This window comes from Bufo bufo, chromosome 2, assembly GCF_905171765.1.
Source record: "Bufo bufo chromosome 2, aBufBuf1.1, whole genome shotgun sequence".
Lineage (NCBI taxonomy): Eukaryota > Metazoa > Chordata > Amphibia > Anura > Bufonidae > Bufo > Bufo bufo.
This window is the reverse complement of record NC_053390.1, coordinates 667,080,751-667,094,477: the sequence shown is the minus strand read 5'-3', so window position 1 is coordinate 667,094,477 and position 13,727 is coordinate 667,080,751. Positions and strand designations below refer to the sequence as shown.

At 43.0% G+C, this 13,727-nt stretch overlaps 1 protein-coding gene across 1 annotated transcript in view; it reads right to left on the bottom strand.

Annotated features, from left to right (window-relative positions):
- ETFDH (electron transfer flavoprotein dehydrogenase) overlaps positions 1-13,727 on the bottom strand; it is a 41,266-nt gene that overhangs the window by 17,833 nt on the left and 9,706 nt on the right. The window contains exons 5-7 of the mRNA XM_040418600.1: positions 13,109-13,227; positions 12,507-12,584; positions 12,074-12,220 (exon numbers count right to left, since the gene is read on the bottom strand). Of these exons, the coding sequence (XP_040274534.1) occupies positions 12,074-12,220; positions 12,507-12,584; positions 13,109-13,227 (344 nt within the window). The remainder of the gene's footprint in view (positions 1-12,073; positions 12,221-12,506; positions 12,585-13,108; positions 13,228-13,727) is intronic.

Genomic DNA, 13,727 nt, shown 5'->3' with positions numbered 1-13,727 from the left:
AGATATATATTTTTTCTTGCTTGGACGTCCCTCTGACATCATTAAGGTGTTGTCAGATATAGACCTTGGCCCTGATTTATCAAGGCCAGCCTTGATATGTATGGCCTGTGCTGCCGGAGGAGGCATGTCATTTATCATGTGGTGCAGGCCTCGTCATAAATTACCTGCCTTCCCTGGCTCTCCGTGTGCCAGAATGAAACCTACGGCAGATTGCAACTAGAAAAGTTGCAAATGCATTGAAAAATCGTATATCCGGTGAAAAAAAGAATGATGAATGATGAATTTCCCCCTTTGTCCCTTCTTTGTCGCTTGCTGCAGTAGGATCGCTTTATCTTTGTGGTTCCATGTCTTTGTTTTTTATATTTTTTAAATCTGCTTCTGGGTTATTCATCTATTTATGCATCAATATAACTGCTTTTTGTGATATAATTGGAAGCACAGAGATTTCATGTGTTCATACAGTTACATGGGTTAAAAACAGACATAGGTCAATCAATTACTCTTTCTGGGATCTATTATACAACATTAACTATAATTAATTATAACAATCAATACCACTTGATATGAGATAAATGCGTAGCCCTTTTTTAAATGCTGACATAGTATCTGCCATTACTACCTCTTGTGATGGGGTATTCCATAGTGTGACAACTCGAACCGTAAAGAATCCCTTCCTGTATTGATGTCTAAGTTGCCTTTCCTCCTCCTTGGAATGAATAAGTCCTGTGCCAGTTCTTTGTATTGACCACATATGAATTTCTATATGTAAACTAAATCACTTCTAAGGTGTCTTTTTTCTACAAGCTGGATTTTTTTAAGATGTTATTACACTGAGCATCTATAGATAACACATCCATCAGGGCTCGTTTCCAGCAGCTTGATTACACAGGCCGATGCAAGCAGAACGTGGGAGGATCAATTTGTTCCTCATTCAGTTCTATTGATTATCGGCGACAGATATCCTGATGAAAAAAGCCCAGCAGCCAACGGCTGATAGATTATATGAGCCAATTATCGTGAACATGCGCCCCTATGAATGCTTATTCCTAATAATCGTGCAGTCGAATAGTCCCTTAACCACCACACTTTTGCCCAAGTTCAGCTCAGGCTTTGGGAAAAACACTTAACTGTTCACCCGAAGCAGAGCTCGGGCAGAAGGGAAAGGGAGGGGGGCTGCTTTAGCTGCTCATATGTGGATTGGTAGCAGCTAGAGACATGCACCTGCATTCCAGGCTTTAGCATTAGCACAACCTCGGCAGCAGATATCACTGTTAGAAATTGAGTCTGGAATAAACGTGGTTAAACCTTCTTTTACTTCTACTGATTTCTAATAGCAATATCTTCCCATGTAGTGAAGATAAGGCTACTTTCACACTAGCGGTAATATTTTCCGGTATTGAGATCAGTCATAGGGTCTCAATACCGGAAAAAAAACGCTTCTGTTTTGTCCCCATTCATTGTTAATGGGGACAAAACGTAACTGAACAGAACAGAACGCTCCAAAATGCATTCTGTTCTCATACCGAAGAGCAAACTGCAGCATGGTGCGGTTTGCTTTCCGACCTGGGATGCAGAGAAAGACGGATCCCTCATGACCCACAATGCAAGTCAATAGGGTTCATGACGGATCCGTCTCAGGTATGTTAAAGATAATACAACCGGATCCGTTCATAACTGGTTGCCTGATCCAGCAAAAACGCTAGTGTGAAAGTAGCCTAATGCTGTCATTCTGGTATTGTTTGAAAGCTGCATATCTCTATCCAGAGAAATGAATAACTACAGCAGCCACCTCCCCTTCAGTCTGGAAGAGGAGGGGGCCGTTGGGAAGCTGACAGCCTGCAGGAGGAGATATATAGAGATTTGGCATGATCATCATTGTAGTGACACACAGAATAAGGTTACCGTATATGCCGGCGTATAAGACGACTGGGCGTATAAGACGACCCCCAACTTTTCCATTTAAAATATAGGGTTTGGGCTATACTCGCTGTATAAGACTACCCCTGAATGCCCAGCCCTCCCTGTCTTCAAGACGATCTTCTCCAGTCCAGGGAACTGACTGGGATCTGTGGATGGCACCGTTATGGGGAGGGGGATCAGTGGATGACACTGCTATGGGGAGGGGGATCAGTGGATGACACTGCTATGGGGAGGGGGATCAGTGGATGACACTATATAGCATCTTATGCTATATGTGTCATCCACAGATCCACCCCATGACAGTGTCATCCACAGATCCCCCTCCAAATAGTGCCATCCACAGATCCCCCCCTAAACAGTGCCATCCACAGATCCCCCCCTAAACAGTGCCATCCACAGATCCCCCCCTAAATAGTGCCATCCACAGATCTCCCTACCCATAACAGCGTCATCCACAGATCACCCCCCATGACAGTGCCATCCACAGATCCCCCTCCCATAACAGTGTCATCCACAGATCCCCCCCCATGACAGTGCCATCCACAGATCTCCCTCCCCATAACAGTGCCATCCACAGATCCCCCTCCCATAACAGTGTCATCCACAGATCCCCCTATGACAGTGCCATCCACAGATCCCTCCCCATAACAGTGCCATCCACAGATCCCCCTCCCCATAACAGTGTCATCCACAGATCCCCCTATGACAGTGCCATCCACAGATCCCCCTCCCCATAACAGTGTCATCCACAGATCCCCCCATGACAGTGCCATTCACAGATCCCCCTCCCCATAACAGTGCCATCCACAGACCCCCCCTCCAAATAGTGCCATCCACAGATCCCCCCTCCAAATAGTGCCATCCACAGATCCCCCCCTAAACACTGCCATCCACAGATTTCCCTCCCCATAACAGTGCCATCCACAGATCCCCCCCCCCCCCCCATGACAGTGCCATCCACAGATCCCCCTCCCCGACACTCAGAGGAGTATACATTTATTAACTGTAATCTGTAACTTTAAATGAGCGCTCATGTCTTTACTAGGGTACCTTACTCTCAGCTCTGGTAATAGGCACTGTCAGTGCGGGCGGTGCTCACTCACTGACGTCACGCGCCTGCGCCGCCTAGTGGGAGGAGCAGGCACGTAACGTCAGACGTCAAGGAGTGAGCGCCGCCCGCACTGCCTGTTAGCGGAGCTGAGAGTAAGGTACCCTAGTAAAGACATGAGCGCTCATTTAAAGTTAAAGTTATAGATTACAGTTAATAAATGTAGTGAGCGGCGGGGCCCTGTATATTCTAACCCCCAGGCAAGCGTCCCCGTCACCATGGGAACGCCTGGGGGTTAGAATATACCATCGGATCTGAGTATACCCGGCGTATAAGACGACCCCCGACTTTTGAAAATAATTTTTATAGTGTTAGAAAGTCGTCTTATACGCCGGCATATACGGTATGTTTTTTATACCACACAGTGAATGCCGTAAATAATTTCCACAAAATAATGCTAAAATTGATGTTTTTTTTTTTATCTTTCACCCTAAAAATAAAATAATAAAAATTATTTAGTACTATATACACACACACACACACACACACCCCAAAATGGTTCCTAAAAAACCTACAACTAATCCTGAAAAATAAAAATTTAGAAGAAAAAATTATAAAGTTATGACTTCTGGAACACAAAGGGGGAAAATGTTACTTGTCCTTAACCACCTCAGCCCCCAGTGCTTAAACACCCTGAAAGACCAGGCCACTTTTTACACTTCTGACCTACACTACTTTCACCGTTTATTGCTCGGTCATGCAACTTACCACCCAAATGAATTTTACCTCCTTTTCTTCTCACTAATAGAGCTTTCATTTGGTGGTATTTCATTGCTGCTGACATTTTTACTTTTTTTGTTATTAACCCCTTAAGGACACAGCCTTTTTACACCTTAGGACCAGGCCATTTTTTGAAAATCTGACCAGAGTCCCTTTAAGTGCTGATAACTTTAAAACGCTTTGACTTATCCAGGCCGTTCTGAGATTGTTTTTTCGTCACATATTGTACTTCATGACACTGGTAAAATGAAGTCAAAAAAATTATTTTTTTTGCACCAAAAAATACCTAATTTAACAAAAAATTTGGAAAAATTTGCAAATTTCAAAGTTTCAGTTTCTCTACTTCTGTAATACATAGTAATACCCCCAAAAATTGTGATGACTTTACATTCCCCATATGTCTACTTCATGTTAGAATTGATTTGGGAATGATATTTTATTTTTTGGGGATGTTATAAGGCTTAGAAGTTTAGAAGCAAATCTTGAAATTTTTCAGAAATTTACAAAAACTCAATTTTTAGGGACCCGTTCAGGTCTCAAGTCACTTTGCGAGGCTTACATTATAGAAACCACCCAAAAATGACCCCATCTAAGAAACTACACCCCTCAAGGTATTCAAAACTGATTTTGCATACGTTGTTAACCCTTTAGGTGTTGCACAAGAGTTATTGGCAAATGGGGAGGAAATTTGCGAATTTCATTTTTTTGTCTAATTTTTCATTTTAACCCATTTTTTCCACTAACAAATCAAGGGTTAACAGCCAAACAAGACTGTATCTTTATTGCCCTGACTCTGCCGTTTACAGAAACACCCAATATGTGGCCGTAAACTACTGTACGGCCACACAGCGGGGCGTAGAGTGAAAGGTGCGCCGTATGGTTTTTGGAGGGCTGATTTTTATGGACTGGTTTATTTACACCATGTCCCATTTGAAGCCCCCTGATGCACCCCTAGAGGAGAAACTCCCTAAAAGTGACCCCATCTAAGAAACTACACCCCTCAAGCTATTCAAAACTGATTTTACATACATCGTTAACCCTTTAGGTGTTGCACAGGAGTTATTGGCAAATGGCGATGAAATTTGAGAATTTCATTTTTTTGCCTAATTTTCCATTTTAACCCATTTTTTCCACTAACAAAGCAAGGGTTAACAGCCAAACAAGACTGTATCTTTATTGCCCTGACTCTGCTGTTTACAGAAACACCCCATATGTGGCCGTAAACTACTGTACGGGCACACAGCGGGGCGTAGAGTGAAAGGTGCGCCGTTTGGTTTTTGGAGGGCTGATTTTGCTGGACTGTTTTTTTGGCACCATGTCCCATTTGAAGCCCCCCTGGAGTAGAAACTCCATAAAAGTGACCCCATCTAAGAAACTACACCCCTCAAGGTATTCAAAACTGATTTTACAAACTTTGTTAACCCTTTAGTTGTTGCACAAGATTTAATGGAAAATAGAGATACAATTTCAAAATTTCACTTTTTTGGCAGATTTTCCATTTTAAGATTTTTTTTCCAGTTACAAAGCAAGGGTTAACAGCCAAACAAAACTCATTATTTATGGCCCTGATTCTGTAGTTTACAGAAACACCCCATATGTGGTCGTAAACTGCTGTACGGGCACACGGCAGGGCGCAGAAGGAAAGGAACGCCATACGGTTTTTGGAAGGCAGATTTTGCTGGACAGTTTTTTTTTACACCATGTCCCATTTGAAGCCCCCCTGATGCACCCCTAGAGTAGAAACTCCAAAAAAGTGACCCCATTTTAGAAACTACGGGATAGGGTGGCAGTTTTGTTGGTACTAGTTTAGGGTACATATGATTTTTGGTTGCTCTATATTACACTTTTTGTGCGGCAAGGTAACAAGAAATAGATTTTTTGGCACGTTTTTATTTTTTGTTATTGACAACATTCATCTGACAGGTTAGATCATGTGGTAATTTTATAGAGCAGGTTGTCACGGACGTGGCGATACCTAATATGTATACTATTTTTTTTATTTATGTAAGTTTTACACAATGATTTCATTTTTAAAACAAAAAAAATGTTTTAGTGTCTCCATAGTCTAAGAGCCATAGTTTTTTCAGTTTTTGGGCGATTATCTTAAGTAGGGTCTCATTTTTTGCGGGATGAAATGACGGTTTGATTGGCATCTATTTTGGGGTGCATATGACTTTTTGATTGCTTGCTATTACACTTTTTGTGACGTAAGATGACAAAAAATGGCTTTTTTTACACCGTTTTTATTTTAATTTTTTTACGGTGGTCATCTGAGGGGTTAGATCATGTGATATTTTTATAGAGCCGGTCGATACGGACGCGGCGATACCTAATATGTATACTTTTTTTTTTATTTATGTAAGTTTTACACAATGATTTCATTTTTGAAACAAAAAAAATCATGTTTTAGTGTTTCCATAGTCTAAGAGCCATAGTTTTTTCAGTTTTTGGGCGATTATCTTGGGTAGGGTATGATTTTTGCGGGATGAGATGACGGTTTGATTGGTACTATTTTGGCGTACATGCGACTTTTTTGATCACTTTTATTACCTTTTTTGGGAAGTAAGGTGGGCAAAATTTCAATTTCATCATAGTTTTTTATTTTTTATTTTTATGGCGTTCACCGTTCGGGTAAAGTAACATAACCGTTTTATAGATCAGGTCGTTACGGACGCGGCGATACCAAACATGTGTAGGGAATTTTATTTTTTTCATTTTTAATCAGTGATAAATGTGTTTTTTGATTTTTACTTTTTTTTCACTTTTTTTAACTTTTTTTTTGACCCAGACCCACTTGGTTCTTGAAGATCCAGTGGGTCTGATGTCTGTATAATACAGTACAGTACAATATATATTGTTCTGTACTGTATTTTACTTACACTGAACAGATCTATGCTTTCAGCACAGATCTGTTCAGCACCATGGACAGCAGGACGCCTGAGAGGCGTCCTGTTGCCATGGGAACCTTCCCCGTCTGCTCAGAACTGCGCAGACGGGGAAGGGTAAGCACAGGGCTGAGGGGGGCTCTCTGGGGGCTCTCTCCCTCTCCCATCGGGGGGCTGCAAAGGCACAGCAGCCCCCCGATGGGAGAGGGAGGGAGCTCCCTGCGCTGTTAACCTTTTCCATACAGCGGTCCGTACGGACCGCTGTATGGAAAGGGTTAACGGCTGACATCGCATCGCAGATGTCAGCCGTTTATACCAGGGTGCCAGCAATGTGCTGGCACCCTGGTATACCCACTAGAAACCAACGATTATACAAGGGGAGGCGGGCGGGGGATCGCGATCCCGCCTGCCGCACCGCCCGCCTCCCGCACCGCCCGCACTGCCCGCAACCCTCCCCCTGCACCTCCCACCGGGCTAAAATCACTCGGGGGGTGCAGGGGGAGGGATACAGATCTATTTTAGGAATACTAAAGTTTCTGATCCCCGCGGTCAGGGACCGCAGGGATCAGAAACTGCAGAAATCGCAGCAAACCGCAGGTCTGAATTGACCTGCGGTTTGCCGCGATCGCCGACATGGGGGGGTCACGGGACCCCCCCGCGCATTTAGCCTAGGTGCCTGCTCGATGATTTGAGCAGGCACCGGGTTCCGATCACTGCCGGCCAGGCGGCAGTGATCGGAACAACACATGACGTACCGGTACGTCATGTGTCCTTAAGTACCAGGACATCATGACGTACCGGTACGTCATGTGTCCTTAAGAGGTTAATCGAAATTTAACGATTTTTTTGCAAAAAAATGACATTTTTCACTTTCAGTTGTAAAATTTTGCAAAAAAAACGAGATCCATATATAAATTTTGCTCTAAATTTATTGTTCTACATGTCTTTGATAAAAAAAAAAATGTTTGGGTAAAAAAAAAAATGGTTTGGGTAAAAGTTATAGCGTTTACAAACTATGGTACAAAAATGTGAATTTCCGCTTTTTGAAGCAGCTCTGACTTTCTGAGCACCTGTCATGTTTCCTGAGGTTCTACAATGGCCAGACAGTACAAACACCCCACAAATGACCCCATTTCGGAAAGTAGACACCCTAAGGTATTCGCTGATGGGCATAGTGAGTTCATAGAACTTTTTATTTTTTGTCACAAGTTAGCGGAAAATTATGATTTTTTTTTTTTCTTACAAAGTCTCATATTCCACTAACTTGTGACAAAAAATAAAAACTTCCATGAACTCACTATGCCCATCAGCGAATACCTTGGGATGTCTTCTTTCCAAAATGGGGTCACTTGTGGGGTAGTTATACTGCCCTGGCATTCTAGGGGCCCAAATGTGTGGTAAGGAGTTTGAAATCAAATTCTGTAAAAAATGGCTGGTGAAATCCGAAAGGTGCTCTTTGGAATATGGGCCCCTTTGCCCACCTAGGCTGCAAAAAAGTGTTACATATCTGGTATCTCCGTATTCAGGAGAAGTTGGGGAATGTGTTTTGGGGTGTCATTTTACATATACCCATGCTGGGTGAGAGAAATATCTTGGCAAAAGACAACTTTGTATAAAGAAAATTGTAAAAGTTGTCTTTTGCCAAGATATTTCTCTCACCCAGCATGGGTATATGTAAAATGACACCCCAAAACACATTCCCCAACTTCTCCTGAATACGGGGATACCAGATGTGTAACACTTTTTTGCAGCCTAGGTGGGCAAAGGGGCCCATATTCCAAAGAGCACCTTTCGGATTTCACCAGCCATTTTTTACAGAATTTGATTTCAAACTCCTTACCACACATTTGGGCCCCTAGAATGCCAGGGCAGTATAACTACCCCACAAGTGACCCCATTTTGGAAAGAAGACACCCCAAGGTATTCGCTGATGGGCATAGTGAGTTCATGGAAGTTTTTATTTTTTCTCACAAGTTAGTGGAATATGAGACTTTGTAAGGAAAAAAAAAAAAAAATCATCATTTTCCACTAACTTGTGACAAAAAATAAAAAATTCTAGGAACTCGCCATGCCCCTCACGGAATACCTTGGGGTGTCTTCTTTCCAAAATGGGGTCACTTGTGGGGTAGTTATACTGCCCTGGCATTTTCCAGGGGCCCTAATGTGTGGTAAGTAGGTAAATGACCTGTGAAATCCGAAAGGTGCTCTTTAGAATGTGGGCCCCTTTGCCCACCTAGGCTGTAAAAAAGTGCCACACATGTGGTATCGCCGTACTCAGGAGAAGTTGGGGAATGTGTTTTGGGGTGTCATTTTACATATTCCAATGCTGGGTGAGATAAATATCTTGGTCAAATGCCAACTTTGTATAAAAAAATGGGAAAAGTTGTCTTTTGCCAATATATTTATCTCACCCAGCATGGGTATATGTAAAATGACACCCCAAAACACATTGCCCAACTTCTCCTGAATACGGCGATACCAGATGTGTGACACTTTTTTGCAGCCTAGATGCGCAAAGGGGCCCACATTCCTTTTATGAGGGCATTTTTAGACATTTGGATCCCAGACTTCTTCTCACGCTTTAGGGCCCCTAAAATGCCAGGGCAGTATAAATACCCCACATGTGACCCCATTTTGGAAAGAAGACACCCCAAGGTATAGGGGCATGGCGAGTTCATAGAAATTTTTTTTTTTTGGCACAAGTTAGCGGAAATTGATTTTATTTATTTTTTTCTCACAAAGTCTCCCTTTCCGCTAACTTGGGACAAAAATTTCAATCTTTCATGGACTCAATATGCCCCTCACGGAATACCTTGGGGTGTCTTCTTTCCAAAATGGGGTCACATGTGGGGTATTTATACTGCCCTGGCATTCTAGGGGCCCTAAAGCGTGAGAAGAAGTCTGGAATATAAATGTCTAAAATTTTTTACGCATTTGGATTCCGTGAGGGGTAGGGTGAGTTCATGTGAGATTTTATTTTTTTGACACAAGTTAGTGGAATATGAGACTTTGTAAGAAAAAAAATAATAATTTCCGCTAACTTGGGCCAAAAAAATGTCTGAATGCAGCCTTACAGGGGGGTGATCAATGACAGGGGGGTGATCAGGGAGTCTATATGGGGTGATCACCCCCCTGTCATTGATCACCCCCCTATAAGGCTCCATTCAGATGTCCGTATGTGTTTTGCGGATCCGATCCATGTATCCGTGGATCCGTAAAAATCATGCGGACATCTGAATGGAGCTTTACAGGGGGGTGATCAATGACAGGGGGGTGATCAATGACAGGGGGGTGATCAGGGAGTCTACATGGGGTGATCACCACAGTCATTGATCACGCCCCTGTAAGGCTCCATTCAGACGTCCGTATGCGTTTTGCGGATCCGATCAGTCTATCAGTGGATCCGTAAAAATCATGCGGACATCTGAATGGAGCTTTACAGGGGGTGATCAATGACAGGGGGGTAATCAATGACAGGGGGGTGATCAGGGAGTCTATATGGGGTGATCACCACAGTCATTGATCACGCCCCTGTAAGGCTCCATTCAGACGTCCGTATGCGTTTTGCGGATCCGATCAGTCTATCAGTGGATCCGTAAAAATCATGCGGACATCTGAATGGAGCTTTACAGGGGGGTGATCAATGACAGGGGGGTAATCAATGACAGGGGGGTGATCAGGGAGTCTATATGGGGTGATCACCACAGTCATTGATCACGCCCCTGTAAGGCTTCATTCAGACGTCCGTATGCGTTTTGCGGATCCGATCAGTCTATCAGTGGATCCGTAAAAACCATGCGGACATCTGAATGGAGCTTTACAGGGGGGTGATCAATGACAGGGGGGTAATCAATGACAGGGGGGTGATCAGGGAGTCTATATGGGGTGATCAGGGGCGAATAAGGGGTTGATAAGTGACAGGGGGGGTGTAGTGTAGTGTGGTGCTTGGTGCTACATATTGCTGAGCTATCTGTGTCCTCTGGTGGTCGATCCAAACAAAGGGGACCACCAGAGGACCAGGTAGCAGGTATATTAGACGCTGTTATCAAAACAGCGTCTAATATACCTGTTAGGGGTTAAAAAAAATCACATCTCCAGCCTGCCAGCGAACGATCGCCGCTGGCAGGCTGGAGATCCACTGGAATGAAACAACCACCTCCAGGACGCGTCTGTGCGTACAGCGGTCCGGAGGTGGTTAAAGGGGTTGTCCCACAAAAAATATTCTACAGTTTTGTCATTGCATTTAATTAAAAATTTTGTATAGCCATTAAGTTATTCAATAAAATCTGTATAGCGGCACCTGCTGTTTGTTCTTATATTATTTCTTTGTCCTGCTCACTGAGCTGGCCACACATGCTCAGTTTCATCCTTCAATTGCCTCCTGAGTTGTTATAAGGAGAGAGCTGCAGGAGAATGGACACGCCCCCTGAGTGGCAGCAGAAAAGACACGCCCCTTGAGCTGTTTGCTTTAAATCTAGTAGAGCAATAGATGGGGAGATCTCTGGATCCATGTGAGGTACAGGGCTGGTTCTAGCTTTATTAGAAAGGGATTGTCATGTACTGTATGATGTCTGATTTTCATTTTTTACAATAATCATGGGACAACTCCTTTAAGGCTAAAATAAATTAGGTCACTAAGGGGATAAAAATGCAATTGTGTGCAATAAGATTTACTTCAGCCATATTAAAAATCTACAACAACAAAAAAAGTTACATTTATGGGAGGGTTTTTCCAATTTAAATGAATCTGTTAGTCCATTAAATGGGTTTTCAAAGATTTTAATACTGATGACCTATCCTAAGGAAAGGCAATCTGCTTTAAATGGCTGGATAACCCCCTTCATTTTCTTCCTATGAAAACTATTCTAATGTGTAGGATAGGAAAATTAAGTAATGAGGACACAGACTGTTGTCAGTGATGACTGTACAGCGCTGAGGAGTATGTTGGTGCTATATACTCAAGAGAAAATAGAATTTTCCAGACGTCCAAACATGAATCAATATTAAATGACACCATCATACTATGACATTTATCTAGAACTACAGAACAATCTGTTTCACATCTGCGTTATGCATTATAGTGAATGGGGCAGCGCACGGAACAACCTGTCGGACCTGCTAAAACGCAGATGTGAAACAGGCCTAAGACTATGGGGAAGATTTACTAATCCTGTAGATAATGTAAGAAAGGCTGCGTAGACATGAATCAAACTTATCACGGCCTCAGGCTGAATGATAAATGTGCTGCAGGACAGACTGGTGCAGAATGGCACATTTTGACCCCCTCGTCAAGCGAGTCACAAACTAAGCCACTTCTTTTTTTTTTCACTCAGATTCTAGGTGCAGACACAATCGCTAACCTTGGCCTTATGCATTTCCTTCAAATTCTACTACAATTTCTGCAATAACTACTCCTTTCTACAGCAGATAAAAGCCGTACCTCCTTCAGCCCAATGGCATAGGTTTGTGGTTCGCAGTTCTCTCTAAGATTGAAGGCCTTGTACAACTGTTTGGCAAGATGCCCATGGCAGCCTTCTCCGAAAATGGTGACCTTAGCGTGCAGTTCCAGGCCTCGTTCAAATGTGGGCTATAGGAATGAAGCAGAAGTGGCAAGTGAAGTCACTGCTTTGTACTGAAGAAAGCGATAATGTCGACAGAACCTTTACTTGGATAGTTATATGTAGCCAATAATAATTTGTAAAACGCTGCAGAATATAAAGATATATAAAAGATTATCATATTTTTTATGTATATTTTTATATATATTATTTATATTTTTGAACAGAAGAACAGGTGCGATTACACTTTACCAAGACCCGCACCTCATAACGTTAGTTATTTCTGTGATACAAGAAGGATGTATTCAGTGTTACCTTTGGGGAGCCATCTTTGTGAATACCAACATCATTTGTGGCTATTCCTTTAACACTACCATCTTCATGGAAAAGCACCTGAAAATATAGAAATGCACACGGTTAACTTAGGGTACTTTCACACTAGCGTTTTTCTTTTCCGGCACTGAGTTCCGTCCTAGGGGTTCTATACCGGAAAAGAACTGATCAGTTTTATCCCCATGCATTCTGAATGGAGAGCAATCCGATCAGGATGCATCAGGATGTCTTCAGTTCAGTCACTGAACGGAGTTTTGGACGGAGGAAATACCACAGCATGCTGCGGTATTATCTCCGCCCAAAATTCCGGATCAGTTGCCGGAATGCCGGATACGGCATTAATTCACATTGAAATGTATTAGTGCTGGATTCGGCATTAAAAATACCGCAATGCCGGATCCGTCCTTCCGGTCTGCGCATGTGAAAAAATATATAACGGATCCGTTTCCCCGGATGACATCTGGAGAGACGGATCCGTTCTTGCAATGCATTTGTAAGACGGATCTGTGAAAGTAGCCTAACCCGTAGTCTTGTCCTTCATATAACTGGTGTAAAATAGAAAATCCAGGAGACAAGCAACTTACCTCTGCCGCTGCGTATCCAGGGTAGATTTCAACACCAAGAGCCTCTGCCTGCTCACCAAGCCAGCTGACGAAGTGGCCAAGCCTCACTATATAGTTGCCATGATTATTCATTGGAAGTCCTAGAGGTTAATGACAAAGATCAAAGCACTGACAATGTTCTTCTGGATGTATGAAAGAGAGAGTGTGTGAATGAGAAGGCAAGGGTCTATTCACAGCCTGTGTCGGAGGATTTTCCAATGTATGGCACTCCATCGTACATAGGTTCTCATGTATATGGTATATGCCGCTGTTATTCCACACAGTAAAATGAAAAACCAACTCTACAGAGGCCAAAAGATCCAGTGAATGGGGGCCCATGGATGCAGTAAGGATTATGCATTAGGGAAACTGAAATAACGGGAGTCGTTTAGTAGGGGTTCTCACAATGCAGAATTCAGCTGCCCCCTTACCCTGCACAATTGAAAAGAAGGAAACAGACTAAATAAATGCTGGCTTAAATATATTATTGCTTCTGTGCCACAGCAAGGCAGAGAGAGGGACACCCATGGCCAAAGTTACATGAAGGTCTGTGCTATGCCGTTTCTGTTTCAGTCCCCCCCAGAGTAAATGGGAATTATGG